General features: G+C 41.0%; 1 protein-coding gene across 2 annotated transcripts; it reads right to left on the minus strand.

The window, feature by feature from the left end:
* Positions 1 to 810: 810 nt before the first annotated feature.
* si:ch211-137a8.2 (uncharacterized protein LOC777613 homolog) lies at positions 811 to 25,043 on the minus strand. 2 transcript variants are annotated; one of them, XM_062561294.1, is made up of 13 exons: positions 24,669 to 25,043; positions 12,609 to 12,783; positions 11,863 to 12,013; positions 9,954 to 10,136; positions 9,671 to 9,805; positions 9,400 to 9,594; positions 8,426 to 8,555; positions 7,888 to 8,025; positions 7,697 to 7,794; positions 6,603 to 6,842; positions 4,579 to 4,671; positions 4,192 to 4,247; positions 811 to 2,272 (listed from the first exon to the last, which is right to left on the minus strand). In XM_062561294.1, the coding sequence occupies exons 2-13, from the start codon at positions 12,758 to 12,760 to the stop codon at positions 2,080 to 2,082; spliced, it is 1,764 nt and encodes a 587-aa protein (XP_062417278.1). In that variant the 5' UTR covers positions 12,761 to 12,783; positions 24,669 to 25,043; the 3' UTR covers positions 811 to 2,079. The 2 variants fall into 2 exon arrangements, with proteins under 2 accessions (XP_062417278.1, XP_062417277.1); XM_062561293.1 differs by having other exon boundaries at positions 4,579 to 4,725.
* Between the last annotated feature and the right edge of the window lie 869 nt (positions 25,044 to 25,912).

Here is a 25,912-nt window from a genome sequence, read left to right on the forward strand (position 1 = left end):
CAAAGAGACAGAAGAGGAGTGAGAGCATATGTGTGGTTTCATGTTTGGAAATTAACAACTTTTTTAGATTGGATTAGGTCTTACAACCACATTTATTTACAGTTGTGCAATTCATTTCATTCTTTTTTTTTTTTTTTTTTTTAGGTGGAAACCAATCTTGTCTTCTCATGTTTCCGTTAAAGGAAGTTTAAAACAATCTTTCCCTTAACATTTTTTTAATGAGATATCACCAACACCTTTATCCAGCTGCAGGCCCGGCGAAATTCTGAACAGATGAAGCCCTTTTTATTGACCGAATCACTAGCGAAAAACGCATGCATGCATGGCCACACGAAAAAGACATCGAAAAAAAGCAAAAACATTTATCCTCCACGTGGAAATGTTCTGTCCAACTAAAAAGACACACCTCTTCAGACTATACCTCAACTAAAAACTAATAATTGTAGCACTTAAATTGTACTTAATGGCTCTCATCTATAGCATGTTGTATATTTCATGACATTGCACTTTCTTGTTTCTTGGTCTTCTGGCTTTGTATCCTTATGGTCGAAATGCACTTGTTGTAAGTCGCTTTGGATAAAAGCATCAGCTAAATGACAGAAGTAATGTAATGTGCAGTCACTGCTAAAGAGAACCTGGGTCCTGTTTCTTTGAGGAAAATAAATGAATTCAAACATCGAATGTCATACATGAGAATATAAATAAACCAGTTTGGGTATTCAGAAACACATGTCTGTTCGGCTCCCCCACTTCCCACCTAATGTTATTTTCATCTACATTCAGACAAAGACCAAGATCCAAATATTTCATACATTTCCTTTTATTTGTTGTATTCAAATACATATAAAAAAGCATAAACATTTGACTTGATGCAATATCTGAAACAAACTAAAAGTTAAATCTTTTAGATTACACTTGACTTAAAGTTCTTTCCTATGATTTTGCCAAACACGCATCTACTTTATCTTCATCATCCTGCAGCCACTGACACAAAGTTTGCCCAAAATGTCATCCTCTTGAAATGAAACCTTTTAGGAAACCTGGGCATACATTTTCCCCCGAGACATTTCAGTTGTGTGAAGCTGCTCCAACAAACGTGAACAAAGCGAATCGACTCAACAACCGCATCATCCAAAAGAAGAAATGTCCATTGATAAAATGACAAAAAAACAACCGACTCAGACCCACAGTGGGCTGGCGCTCGCTTTTTACCCACAGCGGGGACACAATGCTGGCTACCTGAAACTCTCCCGTCCCCTCGGACCCCACATGCTACACCAGGCAACAGCGTCCGGCATCACTGGCAATCAACAAGTTAAACTGTGTACCACCAGGTTTGTGTTTCACGGACTGTGATTTTGTAAATTAGTCCAAATCCCACAGCGATAAAGAAGCAAAGAAATCATTAGACGCTTTAGAGTCTAAAACGGAGTAAATACAAAATAGTTTCTGTGTCTTCGAGAGGAGAAACTAGTGCTGGAAATAATCCATCATGTTTTTATTTTGGTCACAAAAGAAATTACCTTTAGAGAAGTTGTACCAAAATGTCAAATTCTGGCTTCAATAAATACATATTCTCTTGACATTAAGGGATAATTTTTGGGTTTAAGTCTTCAAACAATTCACTGAAAACAAAAGCTGCCTGGAAAAAAATTAACAACATTCATACACACTTTTGTTTGTCTGAGAAAAGGCCAGCAGTTATATACAAAAAGGTGGTGGGCATGAAAAAACATTTCCCTTTTGTCATTTTGCAAAACATCTTAATGAATTATAAATACAAGGCAGTCAGTGATTGATATCAAGTAGAACATTCTTCATAATTTGGACATGAATCATCAAACAAAGTGTTTGACAACGACAATATCACGGACAGCAAATTAGAAGCCGTGTAAGCAAGGCAACCCATCTTCTAATACAACAGTGATTTTCTGCTTCATTAAATATGTTTGGTAATGCAAGGCACAGAGGCTCTTTGGCTATGACTACTGACTTCATCCCTCCACAGCTCTAATGCTATGGCATTAGGAGTCCTTTTCTTTTGAGAATGAAATTCCATGAGGGGTCTCAGGGTGGTCTTCATGTAGGCGGGGGTCCGTTGACGTACCTTAGCGCCAGGTGGAAGCCCCGAGGTGCCCTGCTGCTGCAGTGATAGGCCGGCTCCAGGCCGAGCCAGATGAGACCGGCCAGGAGCGCCAGAGCTGCAGCCAGTAGGAGGCAGAGGGGGGCCGGGGGGGGCAGGACAGAGGGAGGCCTGCTGCTGGAGGTCACACTGTGGATTGGGAACAGGTTCAATGGGGAGCCTCTAGATTTGGAAACAAATACTGGCCGTATTAAAAGTGCATCAGTTACTGGAGGAAAATATCTAAAAACTAGGGCTGTCAAAAATAGCGCGTTAACGGCGTTAATTAGCTGTTTGTTGTTAATTACGTCAATTTTTTTGACGCATTTCACGCATGCGTAGTGTGACAAATGATTCAGGTCAGGAAAGTGACTCTTCTTCTAGGGAATGCACTTCATCCTTTACAACACATTACTGCCACCTGCAGGCATATGTCAGGCCGTCAGGTTCAGCAAGTCAGAGACCCGCCCCTCCCCCCCCCCCCCTCCCCTCTTTGCAGCGCCAGTCGTTCTAATCGCCGCGCTCGACTTCAAGGTGTAACCTTTATTATTGTTCGGTCTGAAACAGCGCGCCCAGTGACGGGTGGTGCAGCAATATTGTTGTTCGGGTGGAAATCGGGAGAAAGGTCGGTCCGGGAGATTTTCGGGAGGGGCTTTGAAAAGTCGGGAGGGTTGACATGTCTGGTCATGTCTGGTCATGTCTGGTCATCGCAGCCCTGAACCATCAGGAGCACAAACTCACAGCAGAGTGGGATAAACTGCAGAGGCTCGAGACCCTTCTAGAGCCATGCAGGGAAATCAGTCTGTAACTTATCAAATAACATTGCTTTGATTATTTGATAATAATCTGTGCATTATTTTTTTGATTATTTTAAAAAAAATCAAATCAATAACATGTATTTATGTAAAAAATAATAATGATGATAATAATAATTATGTATCTGTGTCCTGTTATTTATCTTTAGTATGCATTTCAGAAAGAAAAAATGGTTAGGATTCAGGTGGGATTAATCATGATTAATCCACTGAAAATTCTGATTAATTTGATTAAAATTTTTAATCATTTGACAGCCCTACTAAAAACACACCTCAAGTCATTAAACCAACAATTGGAACAAAGATTCTTTAAGTCACTGCTGATTTACTGTATATATGAGAAGTCAAAGCTTTAAATTCTTTACAACTGTGTGTTTAAATCTGTCCATCTGTCCTTTTTCTTGAGTGGGATCATTGCATTTCTGCCATGAAACATCAGGGTTTATCTTTATTTCTTGATGTTAGCATTCTTTTAAAGTAAAAAAAAAAAAAATCCTAGGGGCATAGAGAAAGCTTTGAAACGACAATGTCTTTTGTTATAGGAAATAAACTTGAAAATTCTTAATTTTAAGGGTTAGCAAATAGCTGAAAAGAATTATGTAACAGGTTACAAGGCAAATAGACTAAGTTGTGGGGCGGATATGTGTCAGTTTTCTTTGTTAACTCGTCTAGTTAGAGCCCTTAGATGAACTGATACAGGCTTAGACCTGCCGGGGGACTCTTCTATAATCATTCACCAGAGATTTTGTGCTTTCTCTCTCAACAGGATTCCATGGATCATGGTTCTTTCTGGATCCTGTTCTTGCCTCTTGCCGTGGCCATGCTGACACCTGCTACTGCTGCTATTACTATCATTATTAATATTAATCACATAACCATTAACGTCATCCTAAACCACCGTTACCATCTTTGCTTCTCTTGAAGTCTTTGGGCTGTCTGATGGTGGCTGTCCTTGCACTGGTCCTGCCGTAAACCTGGCCTACTATTTGCAACATTTGAATCATTTCTGTAGTAGACAAAAGATGTGTACAAACTAAGGCAAATTTTTGATTTTGGGCTCTACAAGTTGAGTTTATACAAAAGGCAATTCATGTCATTTGGTGACCGCTATCTCGAAACTAAAGACTTGGAAGTGTGAAGAGTTCATATTTATATATTTCAGCAGTAGCCATTGAGTAGTAAGGAGGGAGCGGCACGGACGCACAAACTGACAAACACTAGTTGCCCCAATCAAAGACGCATCTTCTCTCTGACCTTTGTTTGGAGAGACGACGCTCAGCTTCTTCCCAACAGGGCTGCTCCTCTTCAGCCTGGAGGACAGACAACCTCTGTTAATCCAACAATACTTACTTTCATGTCAAACCTTTTTAAAGGAAATATCAGCTCAGAAATGTGCTTACACACGCACAAATATTTCTTCCCCGGAGGATACCCCTTATTACCCGTATGTATTAAAAGTCTGCCGTGTGTTTTATTTCCCCATCAGTCAACACGACTTTTGGATCCTTTCATTAGAGTGAACCTTTGGCAGTGTGTTGGGATAACAAGCCTCTTTCAAGGAAAACTGCAACCACAAACACATCTGATTTATCTGCTTCATAAGTTAGGGGACAAGATAACCGACTGACCCCATTGCCTTACCTTTGAGTTCTGTTCCGGTGATCCGCTTTGGAGCTTCGCCCGATCAGAGGAATGTAGGTCATGTGATGGCAAAGGAGCAGGTCCAGAAAAAAGCTGTGCATTGTTGACATGAAAAGCCAGCTGGTTGGGTGCTACTCTGTGGTGACACTGACGCACATCAATTAAATACGATTAGATAAAGTCTGATACAGATGATGAAAAAAGTGACCGTTTCATAATATATACACACACATGTATATATGTCTGTACGAATACATATACACATTTTTAAAGGTGGAGGTAGAGTCAGAAGGATGCTTCAAATGAAACAGAGTTTGTTCGGCTCTCAGTCAGAGTTTGTAGACACTGATTATTCCAGATACTCTTCTTTGCGGCTTCCAAATCTAAGCAGGTTGATTTCTGCTCCAATTAGTTTTATGATCGCAGCGTTTTGGCCGTAACGGCAGTTAGAAGATGTCAATGCTATCACGCACAAGGATACGTTCAATAAAACCTGCATATTGCAAATGTGTGCACAAAATCACTCCAATTACCAGTCACACAATTTGACTCTCTCGCTCTCTTCATCTGTAAAAGGTTGTACGTCAGAAGGAGGAAGGAAAGTTGTTGTTTCTCCCCTGTTTTTGTGACAAGTTGAAATGCAGCCAGACCCATTGCATAAATCAAGAGCGGCAACGGGCGAGATGGGATTAAATAGGAGCCAAATTCACTCGTAATGAGAGGGGGAGAAATGTGATGGAGAGAGAAACCTAAGAGACAACACAGAGGAGGAGGGATCATAGAGGACTCTTTTTGAAAGACGGACATACTGTACAAAGGCAAACGATAGAGCTTCCCATGAGAGACATTCCTCTGTGTGTGCTGGAAACTTTCTTTACGATGACAGTGTGTGTTTGGGTGTGTGGGTGGCACAGCTAGCTATGCATTTAGGCCCCGATGGAGATTTAGTTGTAGATCCACACTTTTACAATTTGTAGAGATGCAAAGGGAAATGGAGTTAAACACAACCAATCAGTGTGCTGTTTATTCCTCAACGTTTTAGAATAAGCAGCCTCAGAGTTCAATGCAATTTGTTTAGTAACATTATTAATAACACAGGGGCCTGTGTGAATACATTTTAAATGTTTTATAACATGAATAATTCTAAATTCTTAGCAAGTACACTATATTGAAAACATTGAGATCCCTGCTGGTGCAAGGAATTATTTTAAAAAGATGGTCCTGGGATCCTTGAAGCACCTTTCCTTAGCACTTAGAGAAGTCAACATTCTCTTAACTCATTTAGCTTAAATGGTTTCAGTAACTTCGAGACACATTTCAACACATTCCATATGTGGGCGTAACAGTCTAGATCATTTAAACTAAATAGTTTAGTTTCCAGAACGCTCTTGACCTATTTATTTTTCTGTCAAAAACACTGTTGGCATGTACTATAAACAACACACACACACACACACACACACACACACACACACACACACACACACACACACACACACACACACACACACACACACACACACACACACACACACACACACACACACACACACACACACACACACACACACACACACACACACACACACACACACACACGCTGAATGTTAACGCTGAACTTGACAGGAAAATAAGCTCAGCGAAAGAAACAAGCGCCACGAAACAATAATGCCAGTGTTATTGTAGATTGTAGCAGCCAGGACAGGCTGGTGTTGTTGTCACCTTGTGAGTCTGTATTTGTAAAAAATGGTGTTCTGAGGACATGTACTGAAGCAGGTTAAGATAGGCGAGTTTAAGTTTATTGGTCAAAATGAAGGGCGCGTGATCCAAGAGGGATGGCAGCAGTGAGGGGTTTGGGACTGGGTAAGGTGTCTATGGGGCCAATGTCCCCCCCTTGGTGAGACATGATTTAGTGTTATGCTTTTCTAATTAGTATAAACTAAAATATAAAAAAATTAACATGAAGAAAACGTAACAGGGGAAACAGATATCAAAAAAGCATTCATACAGGTGACTTCACCCACCTCCACCTGCCAGTCAGTCTGAACTGCTTTTGAAGAGCAAGTTGCATTCCCTGGAGGGCCGGGAAGCTGGACGCCGAGCCACGCCCTTACACGCCCGCTGTCAAAGCCCACTGGTTCACCGTCCACTTTCTCAGGAGTCGAGGTGGCCCACAGTTCTCTATTTGGTCGAAGTCGGTCCCCCTGGGTCGCTACTGGTGATGGGATGCTGGGGTGGGTGTGACCAAGCCATCTCTGCAATTGCTGCACAGATATCAGATAATAAACACAAAAGACTTTGTTATGAAAATGAAGCCTGATAGGAGGGAGCGTGTTGCTGCCTCCTGCCAAAATAAAGCTTGATAGATAGCAAGAGGTGCCACATCCCCCAGGAGTCATCAATACATCAGCCAAAGAGGAGGTAAACTGTTGTAACCAGCTCATAATGTAATGTAAAGCCGACACATAGCAGTGGAGAACATTTTTAGATTGCTGGTGAACATCAGTGACTGTGTGTGTGTGTGTGTTTAAGTGTGAGTGAGTGAGAGAGAGCACTAGAAACAGTCACAGACAGACAAAGCCTCTGGGCCATGCAGCATCTGGGTCAGAGCATAACAGAAATTAGAAGAAAAACACCACGTGGTTTTGTTCATTAGGACCAATGTGGCTTCTTCTTCTTCTTAGTTTGGATTTTACACGTTAATAAATACATTGAAATAAGGTCAAATAATTATAGCACCGCTTGCAAATCAAAGTAAACAAAACAATGCCGTAAAAACCTTTAGAGCAACCAATAAATACCAGTCGATTGGATGGTTGGAATACAACACCACAGAAGCACATTCATTGGAGAGTTTAGAAATCACAAAATATTCTATTCTATTTTTTTCAATACCAACTTGACATCAATTCATTTTTGTTGCAGCTCTAGAGCATTATGACTAATACAATCAGAGTTCACGTTCTGAGGAAAGGCCGGCAGTGTCCAAATAATTTGACAAAATTGTCTCCTTTCTTGTGTAAACATTCTAATTAGATATTTTATCATTTCTTATATTCATTTGATCAGCACTGTTTGAGGGAGTCAATGACTGCTTCAACGGTTTGTTGTCACTCACCAGATCTGCTTCCTGATTGGTGATGTCATTGTCATCATTCAGAGGGTCGACCAAGCTGAGGTAGGTCAACCTCTTCACACCATCTGCGTGAGATAGAGCTACACACACACACACACACACACACACACAACCTACTAAGACTAAGACGAGAAAATAGGAATACCAAGAGTCAAAAGACCTCTACTTCCTACCCATGCTGGCACTGAAATACAACGAGTCGTCATCGTCCTGGGAGACAGAATGTCCGATATCGACAGAGGGGTCCCACTCCAGCCCCAGGTGCTCATGGGTGGGAGAGCTAGGGGATGGAGGAGGAGGACGGAGTCGAACTGGTGAGGAGAGGGTTGGGTAAGCTATTTGATGATTCAAAGATTTGTTGATTCTGTACACATGACATCCATTGCAGTCTGTCCATCCCGGGAGAGGGATCCCTCCTCTGACGTTCTCCCTAAGGTTTCTTCCCTTTTTTCCCCATTGAAGGGTTTTTTTCATATTTTGGGGAGTTTTTCCTGTGCCGATGTGAGGGTTTCGGGACAGAGGATGTTGCATGTGTACAGACTGTAAAGCCCTCTGAGGCAAATTTGTAATTTGCGATTTTGGGCTATACAAAATAAAATGAATTGAATTGAATTGAATTGATGGATGGAGAATGAACTCAAACTTTGTTAAATATTGAACATTCGCTATTGGTCGTGGTTCTGTAGTGAGGCGTTTGTTATGGTGGCCTACCTTTAGGGCGGTTTGGAAAGGCAAGGAGGTCAAGGTCGGCCATGTCAAGTGCTCCCTCTTCCTCTAATACAGTCTCTGAAGGACAACCAGAGTCTGTAGCCTGAGAGAGAACCCAGTCGTCCTCAAACACCTGGAGGGGGACGACGAAGAAGAGGAGGAAGAGGAAGGGCAGAGGCAAAATGGTGATTTAGGTAAGCTCCTTCCTTTAAATGCTAGTAGTAATACCACTATCTCCCAGTCCTACACTCAAACATTTACTTAAATATAAAGCGCTGATGTACTAGTGGTAAACTTGAGGTATAAGAAGTACTCATGTCCTTTTCATACTAGCAAAGCAATGATTACCGGTGAATTTAACACTATGAAGCAGAAAGCTTAAAGCTTATTTAAATACTGCTTCAGTCATCAACAATATAAAATCTAATCAGAAATGAAATCCCCAGACAATCTAAATGCTCTTTTAAAAGATAATTATTAGTTTATTCAACTTTACACTGACTAATTGTTTACTTTGTATAAATATTTAAAAGAGCATGCCACCACTGGAGAGAGGACGTTGTTAGTGTGGTCTTGAGCGAGGACTTGAAAAGTCAGCTCAGAACATACTGGCATACTTGAAAAACATCTTTCCAATATATAATAACATAATAACACATTCCCAATATCTAATCTTACAACAACAACAAAAACTGAACTGCAAGAAAATCTGCACATTTTGTTATTAAACTTAGTGCAATGTCAACATCAGCTACCTCTGTAAGACTATACACTGTACTTGGGAGAGTACTATTTGATAAGATATCTGGTACTAAAGGCAGTTATAACTGACTAGGTACTTCACACTTTTTAAAGGCTACTGGGTTAAATCTCCCTTTTCTTCATGTGTATGAATGTGGCTGGGGAATATAGGTTTTCATATTTGTAAAATGAGAAAACCTATAAATCGGTGTGTGCGTGTGTGTGTGTGCTTGTACCAGTCTCATGCTCAGGAGCCGCGTGTGTGTCTGTGCGATGTTGCTGTAGACGAGGCTGCAGCTACGCAGCAGCTCCAGCAGGCGACTCTCCACACGCCGAGCATCAGTCGCTTCACTGATCTGCATCAAGGCCTCGCCGCGCTGCAGCAGGGCGTTCACACGGCCAGAGTTCACACACACACTCTGCTGGAAGGACTACACACACACACACACAATTACAATTTACAGCAGGGGTGGGAACAAATCATGCATTTGGTTGTTTAACACCCACCTGCAGCTGCCTCAACTTTTCGCAGGTGTTTCCTTTCAGGTGATCCACCTCTGTCAGACGGACCTCCAGCTCCGCCAACCAGAGAGCAAGCTCCTCCCTCTCTGCTTCAAAACCCTCCCACTCTGACACAAGGACCTGACGGGGGGGGGGGGGTGATGGGTTCTCCATCTTTAGATCCTTTTGCTCAGACAGTTTGAAAATGCTTCAATGTTTCTTTACAAACTTTTTCAATAAAGTGTAACTTTTTAATATTATCATTGATACTTTGAGGAGCAACCCTGACCTTCAATCGTCCAGTGATGGATTCCAGTTTGGTGTTCACGTTGTCCCATCTTTGCCCACAATCCCTAACTGACGCCAGAAGCCGGGCCTGCATGGCACCCTGAAACAGGCGAGTCAGCGTTCGGTTCCTCTGGGTCATACGGTCCAACTGAATGAGTTGAGACCTGGCCTCGCATCGCAGCCTCTGAACACATAGATCAAAAGCAACTTCTGAGTGAAATCACTTTTACATTTTTAATTGTACTCTGATAAGGCAAAGTATGTGCACTTCGAAAGTGTCTTGTTATATTTGACAGGGGACTTTTTTTACATGACACTGCTCACATGATTTTAAGATATTATTCCTGAAGAAATATAGTCCATTTTCAAGATGGCAGCACCAGTTCTTGCTAAATCGCACCTCAATGAAACAATGTAAATCCGTTCTTAAACCAAATTATAACTCCTAAACATTAGGCCCTAAGCGGATTAACATTAACATTTACTAAATGTGGTATTGTATCTAGACATTTCTACTACGCTATTGGTTTATCTGCACTGGTCTTAAGATAAAATAACCAAAGATAAAGCTTTATTTCTAAACCACAGCACAAGCATTTTGCTTTTGTTTACTTCAGAGACAAACATTTTACCATCTTGTCAAACAAAAACAATCCTAATTTGCTTTGATTTTAAGATATTTCATCTTGCTTAGATTTCATCTTTTGGAATATCATGTAGGCTCTTACAGAATGTCAAAAGGTTCAAACTGCATGCTAGCCTCAAATATATGGCGCCTATGGAGTTAAAATCTTTTTACATACGCACACACACACGCGATATGGCTTGTAGTGAGATTAAATGCACTAATACTAATACTAATAGGATGTGGAAGTGCCCTTAGGAATGAAAGCAAAACCCAAATTGAGTAGGGTTAGTATTTGTGAAGCAAAGTTTTTGTGCAAACTGTAAAAACAGTGTTGTTGCATGCTCTTTAACACAAGATGGCATTCTGTCCATCCAACAGTGCCAAAAAGAGAGAATAGACCCAACCACACAGGATGGGGATCTCACCACCTTTCTAGCACCAGTGCTGGATTTGCCATGGAACAGCAGGGGAGGCCCAAGGCCCCTACCTTCTGGCACAGAGCCACACAGAACAGGGGGACTGGTCAGGGCGCCATCATCTGAGTCATTTCTGTATTAACCGGCAACCTGAGGCTATCTGGTACTAAGGCAGTTATAATTGACTAGGTACTTTTTACCTAGTTTACTTTTTAAAGGCTACTGGGTTAAATCTCCCGTTTCTTCATGAGTATCAATGTGGCTGGGGAATATATGTTTTCATATTTGTAAAATGAGAAAACCTATAAATCGGTGTGTGTGTGTGTGTGTGTGTGCGCGTGTACCAGTCTCATGCTCAGGAGCCGCGTGTGTGTCTGTGCGATGTTGCTGTAGACGAGGTCGGCAGTCAGTCACAGCAAAACTAAAAGCTTAAAAGGTATTGACTTGCATTGTAGCCTGCCTTTCTTGTGTTTCTTACACTCACCCTGCTGTACATCATATTCAAGATTCCAAGGAGATTCATTTCACAAATACTAATACTACTCACATGCTGACTGAAGGAGCCCGCTTTACCTTTGACCCAACCCACCCAAAGGCAAGAACAGAGGGAGTGGTCTAGTTTCATTTGAATACACTTCATTGTAATATTTGCCTTCTTGGGAAAATTCAAGCGACAAAATCAACAGTAAAATGTAAAAATACCACGACAAAAAAACATTTACATTTTTAGATTTCGTTTAAAATCAACAATCTTCATATTTCCTTTGATGCAAAATAAGTTCCCTTTCATCCCTTTAATGATAAAGAAAAAGTTTGGGTTCAAATATGAACTCACTAATTCTAACTTTAGTTTAATTTATTCTCACCTCAAACTTCCTAATTTCGTCGCTGGCAGTGATGTAGGTAACGTGGGTGGGGGGAGGGGCACCAACAGCCTGCTCAGCAACCAGTAGCCAGGTGTCCAGTTGGGCGTGTGATGTCATAAACTCCTGCCACAGGACCCACCTCCTCTCCAGTCTAGAAGGAAATAACAATTGAAACAAGTTAAAAGACACCCAGCCTCCTGCAGAAACAAACTCAAAGAATGGAGGTTAAAAAGGTTGTGTGGGGGGGGGGGGGGGGGTATATGTGGGGAGCTTTCCAAGGTACTGAAAGAGAAAAAAAGATGACAATCCACACCCCAAAAAGGCCAGAACGAAGTGATGCTGTTTCATAATCACATTTGTCTGAAAGGATTCCACTGTGAGATTGGTTTCTCGAATCATGCTGCTTGGATCAAATTGTTCAATAGTTTGCTCACTGCAAATGAACAGCTTTAAAGCTCTTGATAGTTGACCAGGTGGGTAGACATCATGGATATCAAAGTTATGATTATGGAAGTATGTGCCGTTTTAAATACATTTCCATTGGTGCGGTGTCTTTTTGTAATACTATTTTTCACTTTCTAAAAACCATGAGCGTGACATTCAAATATCAAAGTGATGTACTGTGGAGTGGTACGTTTCATTGACCTTTCAGCATGGATCGTAAACTCCAGTAGCATTAGACCATTATCCATGATAAAAAAGTAACGACACAACACTACCACGTGCAAACAATGAAGGACACTCACTGTCCACATCCCTCAGGTTCCTCCTCCCCAGTTAGTTCCAGGGGATGCAGCGGGGGGAGTAGAGGAGAGTCTGACCGACCCAGAAACCCCTCCATACCCCTCTCATCACCAATGTGCTCTAAAAGGGACCGGTCCGGTGGGACTCCAGGCATCCTGGCATCACGTGACCGCTTATCTGTTGAGAGACAAGGCGTAGAGGATCAATTAGACTTTTTAAAGTCAGGATTTATGGAAATAAAAGCATATGCTTATCAGAATATAATATAATATACTTTTTGTTAAAATTCCAGTCGCATTTTAAGGGAGTAGCACACACTGGATTCAAATGCTGAGGAAGTATACATACTATAAAACAGATATTTTAAAAGACAAATGGGGATTTTGTCCTTGTAATTACTTCCACGATCATATAACGCACACACGCACACACACACACACACACTATATGTTATGATATGTATTTTTAAAACAACGGTGACAGATACATGGACAGTTACAGTTGTGAAGGATATGAAGCACCCACTTATATAATATGCATTACATCATTCCAAATTGATGGCGCAAAAAAAATATTAATTGTTATTTACTGCAGTTTTTGCGTTGGAATAATTTAGTAATTGTAATAATGCCCGTTTGATACCTTAACTGTTATGCATTATAATTATACTGGGATGTTTGCTGAAATCGTTTATACGGTGCTACCTAGAAAATCTTTGAGCTGCCACTGCGTTCAAAGGACGATCAATCCAAAACAGCAGTACCGGACGGACTGGGAGCTTTTGAAAAATCAATGAATGTGGGGCAGTAAAGCTGAGAAAATGACTTCCTGTCTCCTCCAAGTCCCATTCATTCAAAACAACCAAATACACACAATAACACTGGTGTCATCGACATTTATAGTACATTTTTACATTTTACAGAAGGCTGATTATTTGAGGGGAGAGAACGGTTTAACCCGCTGAGAGCAACCCGACTGAGCCCTTTACAGCAATAAGAAAATGTTTTCATGCATAAAAGTAGAGCAATAACACTGCCATGATTCTACAATAAACCCAAATTATATGTAAAATTATTTGAAAAGATGAGACTTGAGTCAAATCAGGCAAACACAAAGCAAATGAGCAAAGGAGATTAAACAACGTAACAAGTTTGCACAGCCTACTGGAAGCTGTGGGTGGAGCAGGCGGAGGAGATTTAGGATACCGGCAAACAACAGAGTCGGCAAGATCTTATATAATGCATACACTTGAAGGTGCAACATTTAGTTGGGCATGAATACAGAAAAGGCGGTGATTAAGTCTCAGACGTCTTACTAGAAGGCTGAGCTAAATGCAGCCAAATGAAAAAGGGAAAATGTTTTGTGCATCAGCTGCAGTCATTTCACAGTTCAGCGAGTCCAAAGGAGACGGATGTTGCATTCACTTGTGATTACTACTCTCTATTTTCAGTCAACAAATCCAGTGTAGCCCCTTTAATATGGAGGCTTCCAGCTTTCCTTAACTAACTGCAACGGAAAGTTTTACTACCAGTATATAGGATGAACTTTAGGAATGACTTGGCAACAGGAGATATATCCACTTAGCTCAGGGGACCTGGCTAAAAATTGCATAGTCGACAAATGGTAAATACGATGTAACAGAATGTTACGACAACAATACTAGCTTACTTTGAAACCTTGTCATTGTCCTCTAATAAGTATCACAAAGAGAGCCCACTGTCAGCTTAAAGCAGCAAGTAAAATAGCAGATGGGGTGTGAGACGACACGTCAGCAGGTTCAGAGGGCCCGTGAAACATATTCTTCCAGCCTGTGTCATATTCACCACCCTGTAGTGTCAAAGAATAAGGAACTGAAGGACTACGTGCACTGTTGTAAATAACATATGCAAATGCATTTGTTTATTCATTCACTGTAGCCAGAACATTCACTTGGATTAAAGAAGAAGCATTTTCACTGAAACTACGTGTTAGGTGTCCCTTGCCTGTAATTATTCAACCCCCTACAGCCAATAAGAAGCCAGAATTAGCCAAGACCGTGGATTTTTTATTTTATTTAATGTGTCGAGTGTCTGGATTTGGAATGTCATTGAAAGTCTTTAAAATAAAACACGTACACCTTTTCTACCTGGTCCCAAACAGGACAGATAACAATGAAACAGTTCAGGATGCAAGATATGTTGGAACTAAGTTCAAATGGGGACAATTGATGCTTTATAATCTTTCCAAAAAATAAAATTCACCACTTCACTTTAAAAAGTTAAATGAGAATCTTCTATTAACATGTATTTTCTGTCATCACAGAAACCAAAATAAGAAAGTAATTGCTGATCTTTGAATCTATATAACGTTCAAGGTGGCGACTATTTGGTACAAAAAGCTGAAAAACAAAGTTAAATTAGTCCATTTTATAATCTGAAAACAATGCGTCTTGCATGTTAACGAGAGTTGCGGTTAGTTGGATTGTTGCTTTTGGATTGAGACATTATGCTAAGCTAGGCTAGCTAGTTGTCGTCTGCAGCTTCATTAAACTCTCAAGAAAGAGTATTCACACAACAGAGTGGACCCAAAGCCATCTAGATTGCACAGAGCCAACCTTGAAACCTTTTCACCTGCACATCGCCACTTGCAGCCATCGAAGAGCACACCAAACATCCCGTAGGGTGCTGCAGCAGAACGCCAGAAACGGGCTGGTGTTTTTTGCTCTAAGAAGATTCTTGTTAGAGCAAAAAACAACCAACCAACCAACCAATCCACACTGAATGCATATCACACACACATCGTTATTATAACTACATTTCCTAGCACAAACACACACACAGTAATCCTTTAACCAAACACGCCAAAGACATCACTAGATGAGCCAGACAGGACAAACAAAAATAATGTTATCCACTTGGACAAATAAGCTGGCAGTAAAGTATGATTGATTCCTCACCACCCAATATTATTACTTTTTGTGTGCGTGTCAGATTTCAGTTGTGTTTAAACTTGCTCAATTTTATTTGTATGTCCAAATATCGCAGAAACGAAAGAGAGAGAAAGAGAAAAGAAACCTTGAGGAGAACAGAGGATGGACACAGGTGAATAAACAACACAACAGTTACAACACATTCAATCCAAATATCGCTCCTGACCTTCTTCCTTGTCTCACATATTGTATCAACACTTCCCTGTTATCTGGCTGATTTCCCCCAACTCTCTGAACGAGGCCAGAGTTAACCCACTCCTGAAGAAACCCACCCTCAACCCATCTGATGAAAACAACTACAGACCGGTCTCTTTTCTGGGTTTCTGTTCAAAACATGCCATCTTCGTGGGATTTAACTTAAATGCAATTGGTCAGTGCTTTAAGCCACTTCCTTCTTAATTCTCTGCTTCCCTCACTGTCTGTCTCACCATTTGAAAATCAACCTCGACAAGACCGAACTAATTCTAATTCTAGGAAAATATTCTCCTACTCGCGAGCTGTCTGTTAACTTGGCAACTCCATGTTAACATCCACTTCAAAACATTGGTACTCAGGTAGCATGCTGTAAATGGATTGGGTCCAGTCTACATCCAGGACATGGTCAAATCCTACATCCCAACCCGCACACTCCGATCTGCATCTGCCAAGCTGCTTGTTCCTCCCTCACTGAGAGAAAAGCACTCGACAAGATCACAACTCTTTGCTGTCCTTGCTCCCAAATGGTGGAATGAGCTCTCTGATGATATCAGGACTGCAGAGAGCCTCTACATATTTCACTGCAAAATAAAGACACACCTCTTCAGACCATAACTTTACTAAAAACACAAAACGAATTGTAGCACTTAAATTGTACTTATAATTGTTCTTATCTGTAACAAGTTGTAAATCGGCATATTTGATAAAATTGCAGTTCCTTGTTCTTCTGGGTTTGTATCCTTATGGTTGAAATGCACTGATTGCATTATTTGGATAAAAGCGTCAGCTAAATGACATGTAATAGAATTATAGAAACAAATATTGACTGATAGATAATCTCAATGATAGAATCTATCAATCAATCTATAATATATATCCTATATTATTAGTAATTAATAATAACAATAGTAGCCACAGCAGCAGCCACACCTGGAGTCCAAATACTGTGTATCCAACATTAATTAATGAGAAAAGTCCCAGCAAGCTCCAAAGCAACCCTATAGTATTTGCCTGAATGTAAATAATCTCGCTAAAGTGTCCATTAAAGTTGGGGTTTTTCCAACCCTTTCTCAACAGGAAGTAGATTTGGGGAAAATGATACCAGAAAGACTTTTTTGATTGAAGATAAAAACTGAAGAACGATTTTCATTAAAGGATTAAACTTCTAATGATGTACCTCCATTGACTATATGCAGGGTATGGTACACTGCCTATCAGAAGTTCCCCTGTACTTCTGCTTTAATTGATTGAATTAAACGACAGACCCTTCATCTGGAATTTATGAGGTTCCACTGCTTAAATTAAGTCTTTTACTACCTATAAGGTCAAAAAGTGTGTGATAGTGGCCTGATCTTAACACTACGTTCTAGAAATCGTCTAGTGTTTTTTTAAATTCTAGAATATTTCATTAGTATATTTAAGTAGCTAGTCCGCTTAAGAAAACCAGATGAGTGACCAATCAATTGGGAATCTCATCTTCTCTATTAAGACTCCTCCTGGCTGAGATGTCGAGGATACAGCCTCCTCTTTTGAACATTGTACCATGAGACGACAGGAAGTCTTGTTATTAAGATAAGGAGTATGGCTTTTTGTTAGACCGGATGGTAAAATACAGCCACAGAGGAGATTGAGGTGAGAGGCAAAGACTCTGAAGACTAAGCTCACGTTCATTTAAATAAAATGTGCAGGGAAAGAACCTGCGCTAGTAAGCAGCTTCATTAGCATGGCGGTCAGAGGTGGATTTGCACTTTTAGTTCTATAGAATGAACTGGATAAAAGGGACGAGTTCAGAGCTTATTATATTCCCACTGTGCCGGAGTCCTGAGACAAAGTAAACTCAGCATCTGCAGTGAATGGAGAGCAAGTAAAGGACATTGAATGATAACTATACTTTTGATGTTGATGGGACTGACATAGCGTATGGAGATATTTCAAAAGGAAACATAGTCCGTGAGACAAAGTTAATGAACCCCCCCCCCCAGCTGCACAGCTGAGAACACACAGACCCAAGCTTAAATGGTCATACGCATTATACATAATTTGGGATACTATGGTGATCCTAATTAATTCGTCCCCTAAACCACTTTGAGGTTGAGACGGATGGAGGCAAAAAGATCAACACAAAAAATGGTTTGAAAATTATATTTTAAGATTAAACCATTCAGGGTACGTTTGGATTAAGACAAGATGTTTGGATACTAAGGAAGTGAAATTCGTTCAAGTCTACAAACGGGTATGAAGTCATAATACAATAGTATGAGCAACATGTAACCTTAAATCTCTTTTTAGCTCTGGTTTAGAGCTTTTCTGCAATGATACCAAAGTTGGAAAGACAAAACCGTATTTCGTGTACCAGGGCTAAGGGCTTGGGATGAACGGCGTGCCGACGTCCTAAAGAAGCCATTAAGCGCAGAACTAGTTAACAGCCGATGGGCAGCACTGTCCTGCTTGGGTAAATGACACAGCCAACAGAGTTAATTTATGTTTTCAAGCTTTACATTTCAGTATCGAGAATATAGATTTGTATCGGCTACTACATTTCCAAAAAGGGAAGAGCCGTACTGTGGATCTGGAAGGTTTATTACCTCATATAATACGAACACATTTAGCTCATGTAAACATGTATTCTTTATAGTAACCTTCTGTTAGTCAAATTCAAAAGAATTTGTCTAAGAATATAGTATGTGCTCAGTTTGAGTCTATAAAGCCTTTCACTTATAATCGCATGCATTTGGTTGTGTGTGTGTGTGTGTGTGTGTGTGTGTGTGTGTACGGATTCTCTGTCCGTTGCTAATCTCACATACTCAAATGTGGGAAATCATGCGAGTGAGTGACACATGAAACATCAATCACTGCTTCTCTCCTCTGACTTCTTTTGCTTTCTCCGCAGTAAGAGAAGTTTACCAGAACAAAGTGAGCTTAATAGTGAGCCTACACACATCGTTTCTAATTTGTGATTTGCTTGTGCAGTGTGGATGGGAGACCGAACAAAGCAGAGTATCGGCCCCTCGGGGAGGTTCACTTCAGTGCCTCCACAGCAGCCTCTCTGATGGCTCACCGGTGTCTCTGCAGGTGTGTAGTTGGAGGAGCTCAGACCCAACCCCTCCTCCCTTTCTCCCTCCTCCTCTCTAGAGTGATTCTGTGGTCTCATATGGACAAAAGAAGGCATGCAGGGAACAAACAACCTTTCTGTCCCCGTCGGAGACTGCCTGTCACAGAGAGAAGAAGGGGTGGGTGGGTTATGGAATACACCGGATTTCAACTATCTAATTACGCAGATAAATTGGAAAAGATATCTGACAGAAAGAAAATAGAGTCATAGAGCCACAGGGGAGGAAAAGAGACGAGTTTTTCTTTGCTGACATTAAAACGTATGAAAAGACTAAAACCAACAATGTGTTAGACTCTGAGGTGTCATGAACAAGAGAAGGCCTGAGATTGAGGGAAAGATGCAGGATGATCTACCGGACCATGGCTCTGTCTTCGCTACTCCAGTTCTTCATCCACTAATGAACACAGCTGTTACATGCATTGAAGTTTCACTAGTCTCATCACAAGGTGCTGACCTTGCTGATGTAAAACTCCTTCCTCTGTGCTGGCCTTCAACGGCTTCAAACACTAAAAAGGCATAATATAACATTCTGACTTATAGAAGTAAATCGGACTAGTAAAAGTCTAAACTCAGTGATTATGTCGAATCTAGTTTCAAGCTGAACAGAACTTTTAAATTGCTTATAAAAAATTAAAAAAGGTGTCAGGAGCCTTTTCACTCAACAAATCCTAATCTCATGACCTAAATACATCAACGTTTCTCTGCAGATTTAAATTTTAGACTAACTAAGCTGGAAGTGGCGTCACAGAGCAGCACAGTGCAGTGAATTAAACAGAAAGGGAGGAGAAAGTGTTTGAGTTCACAGCAAGCAGAGGGGGATCACTGAAACTGATCGGAGGATGTTTCAGACTCTGCTTGGGACATTCCGGATCTGCTTGGTTTCACTCTGAAGAAAAATATGATGTTAGTGTTTAACGTGGTGTGAGGATGAGGAGTTGTTTTATTCCTTCTCAGGTGCCATTCTTACGGTGGCCGAGAAGGTTCAGACAAATACAAAAGCAACAACACAAACGCAAACGCCACAACACAACACGAACGCCAAAACACAAAATACAAAAGCCACATCACAACCGCAAATGCCGCAACGCAACACGAACGGCGCAACACAACACGAAAGCGAAAACGGAAGTAGCTGCCCACGGGAGCGAGCGTATTTTGGAGGAACGCCCACGGGAGCGAGCGTATTTTGGAGGAACGGAGCTGGAGGATGCCAGATCGTTTAAGAAGTAAGTGAAACATGATTCCTTGCGGCTACAGTTAAAGTAAGGAATCATGTTTCACTTACTTCTTAAACGATCTGGCATCTTCCAGCTCCGTTGTTACGTGCCTACTGGTTTTTGAACCTACTGGTTTGGCTACGCGTTTAGATGTTATTAAGAGAGTAATCCTACTTGGGCAATGTGCTAGAAAACCTGACAGAACTATGTATTTCACGCTACGCCACCAAAAACCAGTTGTCTTGGCTCACCCTGAACCAAAAGATGTTCTTGCCACTGACGATTTGCAATTTCATGATAAGTAGTGAAATCAGTAGCGGCATTTTACAGCTCGGTTGGCCGACGGCGTAGCGCCGCCGTCTTATAAAGTTTTGCTATTTTGCTCGACTGCGAGTTCGAATCCAGGTTGTGGCGATCTTTTAATAAACGTATGTTCTTTTATTTATTTCTTTATACGTGGCAGTGATGTAGTGCTCACTTATACAATCATAATCGCTGCATTGGATATGGGATGCATTTTGAACATTTTCAGCAATATGTTTGCGAATGTGTGACGGATCAGGTGACCGAGGCAGACAACATCTGCCGCTGTCGGGGCAAAACAAACACGCACGCGTAGCCAAACCAGTAGGTTCAAAAACCAGTCGGCACGTAACAACGGAGCTGGAGGATGCCAGATCGTTTAAGAAGTAAGTGAAACATGATTCCTTACTTTAACTGTAGCCGCAAGGAATCATGTTTCACTTACTTCTTAAACGATCTGGCATCCTCCAGCTCCGTTCCTCCAAAATACGCTCGCTCCCGTGGGCGTTCCTCCAAAATACGCTCGCTCCCGTGGGCAGCTACTTCCGTTTTCGCTTTCGTGTTGTGTTGCGCCGTTCGTGTTGCGTTGCGGCATTTGCGGTTGTGATGTGGCTTTTGTATTTTGTGTTTTGGCGTTCGTGTTGTGTTGTGGCGTTTGCGTTTGTGTTGTTGCTTTTGTATTTGTCTGAACCTTCTCGGCCACCGTACATTCTTAGGAAAAGAGGTATTTTTAACACAAATGGCGCTAAAGTAAATACCCACCAACGTTCCCCTGAGTGAGAGTCCTCTGTTTGTTTGTCTCAATGTTTGCTGCCACACTTTGAAACATCATGCGGCAGCGATGAGAGGCTGAAACTTACACTTTGCATTTAGTCAAATGTGCATTGAGGTTGTTTTCATAGAGGGAAGGTCGTTTCTTTAATACTTCAGATGGGCATGTTGAATCCTGCATGATTTACTGGGACACGCAACACCCTTCTTCACCAATTCCAGCTTTTGTCAATCAAACAGAAAAAAAACTAGTGTTGTTTATTTTGAAATGTGTTGAAAAGTTGTGCCATCCAATATGCGGCAGTGAACCGTACACTTTCTCAGGCCCGGTGGACCTGCAGTGGAAGCAGGTGTATCTGTGCACAAGTCTGACGTGCTGAAGGTAACAGCTGCTATAAAAGCCAAGGGCCATGCTGTAATAACAGTATGTGTGGTCATGGCCGTCAGTGGGGACATTAGCCTGCAGATTTTGGTTAGCAAAGAGTTAGTTTAGAGGGGGGGGGGGGGGGGGGGGGGGGCAGACTCATAAATTATTTTTCTGCTTTTCCATCTCCTCTCTGCCACACACTCTTCATCTCTTTGTCCTCTTCCTTCCCCAGAGCAATGCTGCTTGTCATTTGTCACTGAGATTTATCAGCATGAAGATGAGTATTATCTTCCAAAGAAAAAAAAAAATAAGCTGTTTTATTTATATTTTACACAATAGATATTTTAATGGATTCAGACGTTTCTGAAGTGCACAATTCTAACTGCTAAAGCTGAAGCAAAATATAATGAATCGGAGAAAAAAGAAACCGCAGATCAATCAAACAGACACACACCTCTGCCTTTGAGTTAGTGTTAAACGTCCAGCACAGCTCAGATCACTGTAGTGAAAGCCACAATAGGCTTATGATATTTGATAACTAGCAGGTTAGGTTCACTGAGCTCAGTGACATCAACCCTGGAACACAGACTCCATACAGGACATGACTTGTGCACCAAATAGGTGTTGAATAACAAATGATATTAGGAAAAAAAGAAGTCCACTACACAAACATTTCACCAGCATAGAGCCCAAGAGACCAACTGGGGGATCGAGAATATTAACCTGCCACCAGGTTTAAAGCACAAATGTTACTACAAATTTGCTACACAGTATGTTGGCGTAACATCACCAGAAAACATTGAATGAAAATACAAGATTGAGTACACAGCTTGTGTAGAGAGGGCCTAAAAGGTAAGGGAAATCAGCAGGATGATGTAACCGACCCTGTAATTTCTTCTGTCATCCACCAAAATAACCACGGACAACCAGTTGTGCCCTTTGGGGACATGATATGACGTTTTACTAATGCCCATGACGAGCCGACTTTACTGAAGTGAAACTCCTTTGTTCGCTCAACAGTAAATGCTAAAACATTAGCTATGTTAGCAGGTTAGCAAAGGAAGTCTTAGGAATACAAATTATTATTTATGTGCAAGATCCAGTGTACGGATCCTGCCGCTTTTTTAGGCGGCACCCTAGCAGAAGCCCTGGCAGCAGATGATCAAAGAAAAATGGGAGGACAGGAGGAAAACTGACCCATAGCATCATGCTGGTTCGTTCAGTTATTTCCCACAGTTTGCGCCTCAGGTTAAGAACTCCATCCCATGTGCCTGGATGTTCCCGATTTGTGTGTTGGGAGAGATTTTAGATTTTTTTATTTATATTCTGTATGGAAACCACTTTGTGCTTGCACTTGAAAAGGTCAATTTGAATATTGATCTTTGAAAAAAATATCAACTTAAATCATCTCATTGAAATTTCTGTTTGATAGGACGACCAATCACAGCCAATGAAACAATATAGTGAAAACAAAATCAGAACAGTGAAACGGGCAGATAATAACCGCTCACAAAAACAATGCATTGGTTTTACAAAATTGTCGGTTTGTGCTAAACACAGGACATTCAACCTCATGACCCCATCAGGGTTTTTTGGTGCCCAATGATTATTTTTAGGCTAATCAAGTTTCTTTCTCAAACCCAAATTTTGTTTTAATGCTATATTATCCTGAGCGACACAAAGGAGAACAGACCAAAACAGCATCCCTGAACACATTCCATGGGGTCATTGGGTGGTTGGAAAATGTTTGTGACAAGCCACGTATGTAATTGTTTTTAAAGTTCAGGTGTGGCCGAGGATCAGACGGCTGTCAGACACACTGAAACAGGTCTGAGTGTTTTTCTGTTGTCACTGGGTGGAGAGACTGTTCAACCACGGCGACACATTCCACAGCCACATCGACGCAACCTAACAGAAGCTGTAGGGCGGTTACAGTATGTGGTGGTTGAAGCGGAGCTGGGCAAAGACAGGAGACTCAAGGAAATGTACTTCAACTTCATGAATCCACGCAATATTTAAATTCAAAGTCGGTCCCACGTCTATTCTTCCAAAGAATAGACTGTTCAAAGCCTGAAAATATTCACTTTGCATTGGTGAAATGGAGAATAACAAAGAGTAGACAAAGACTACAGAGGGTTGATAAAACAAACACCTTTCACCCAGGATACTGCTGTTTGTGTTGCAAGTGTATGAGATTGGTAACGTTACTCTTCCATAGTAACCTATTGTGAGAAAGTCACAGGAAGGTGAGCCACAAAGATACCAACAACTGCAGCGCACTAACAATGAGATGGCTGACTATCTCCTTCACTCAGCTCTTTTCATTCAGAACATTTCTTTTAGCAGATAGCAGGGTTTGAATTGTTATTTATTAACCCAATGACTGCCAAAACTATAGCAAAAATATGCTGGGATTGTAAACAGGAAAACACAAAGTTGAAAAGTCCAAATTAGCATGGTGTTGGATATTAAATGATGTAGTGTGAAAGCAAGAAACACCTGATTAAACTAAAAGTATCACCCAAATACCAGCCCATACAAGCCATTAGATATTCACAGATAGTAGCCACATCACTAAGGTCTCATCCTACATCTTCCTAAAGAAAAAATCGGCCTCCTTTCAATATCTGCTCCAGGCCAGCGTGCAAGTGCAACCATGGCAACAAAGGGACACATGCACGCGCTAACAACACCTCTCTAAACTTCTATCCCGAGGACACACGGACAGGACACTGGATACACCCCCTCAGAGAGCATGTCAGGTACAGAATAAAAACCGGTTCTTGAACAGTAAAGTGGTTAAAATCACCACCATCACTATCTCGCGTTCATCTTTCCAAACAGCAAGTTGTAAAAATTTACAACCACGGACGCAGCGATAGGAGTTTCGGTTTGTGTAACGTCAGAGACTTCTTTCCGTGCAGATACAAAAGCTCAAACAACAAAACCGGTTGAAGTTGAAACGCTGTGCGACGTGTTTAACGTGATTCGACTCACGTCCGTGTGAATATTGACTTACCGGCTGCTAGTGGATGGGCTAATTTCAGGAGAAAAAAACGCGACTTGTTGAGGAAACGAACGCTCAGAATCACTTCCGGTAAATCAGGTGAAGATTGAACTTGTAATTACCTGATAAAAGAAGGGAAAAGGGATTCCGCAGACGGGAATCATCTGCAGTCCACAGCAGGAAAACCCAATCAAGCGACTAAAGAGGGACAGGTAACCCGAACCCCCATACTGCAGGTAGTGCACAAGCCACGCCCCCTCTGAACCCGTCCTCACTACCGCACCTGCAGCTGCTCACCTGCGCTCACAGCTCACTGGAAGCGGTTTTTCTCTCCTGTTTTACCAACACCTGCTCGGTTGTGCCCCAGTTCATCCCCACTCACATAATAAAGTGTTCAAATAGCTTGTATGTCATTTCCTTATGTATATTATTAATTTTCTGTCATCCAATGATCCCTCAAAACTACGTTCACAGGCACTAGTGAAGGACGCACGGAAGTGGAGCTCATTTGGGAATGACGTGGCCTACTTTTTAAAACATACGTCATAATATAATGATTAATAATTATTATTATTTACCTACCATATATATATATATATATATTAGGTAAACAAAACCTTTGAGTTTTCACATTGTCATTTTTATTTCATTGAGGTGTCTTCTGCTGCTTAACACATGCTTTTTCCAACTTCAACTTAAATTTTTTTAATGAATTTATTTTCCCTTCTAATGATATATTTGACTGTAGGAAGATTTTGCAAAATAATTTTAAAAAGATTATATTGTCATTGTACATATACGTATAACACATTTGGAGCTCTGCTGCGGTTCAGTACAATTACAAGATCAAAAGGAAGTTTCACAGCTGACAATACAGGTTCTACAATATTATGTATAGTAAATACAATAATAAATACAATTTAAATGTGCACTAGAATGAATGAAATTGTAGAAAATTATGGATACAGTTTTTGTGTTTCATTTTCAAATTAAGTTCTAAAATCTTTTTTTAAGGCCATTAATTCATTTTGATAAGGAATTTAAAAAAATACAGGACTAGATTACTGCATTGACTCATATTAGTATTCTAGTTCATAGATGAGTAAACACACTGCCCAACAAAGTATGTTTTGGGGGGAGTTTATTGTGGCAATAATTTGACAGTTTTTGAGGCAGAGAGAGGTTCTAGTGAGAGAATGTCCGTATATTAGTTTGACAGACAGCTGATGGAAAAAATCTTTATTAAACATGCAGGTTTGAATCATGATCAAGCCCACAACATTTCAACCAGTTCTCCTGTGGCTCAAAGTCCAACGTGCCGACCGGTGTGCCAAACTTCTTCTACTGCTGACATAATCAATCACTT

The sequence above is a fragment of the Pungitius pungitius genome, chromosome 3, assembly GCF_949316345.1.
Source record: "Pungitius pungitius chromosome 3, fPunPun2.1, whole genome shotgun sequence".
In the NCBI taxonomy this organism is placed as follows: Eukaryota; Metazoa; Chordata; class Actinopteri; order Perciformes; family Gasterosteidae; genus Pungitius; species Pungitius pungitius.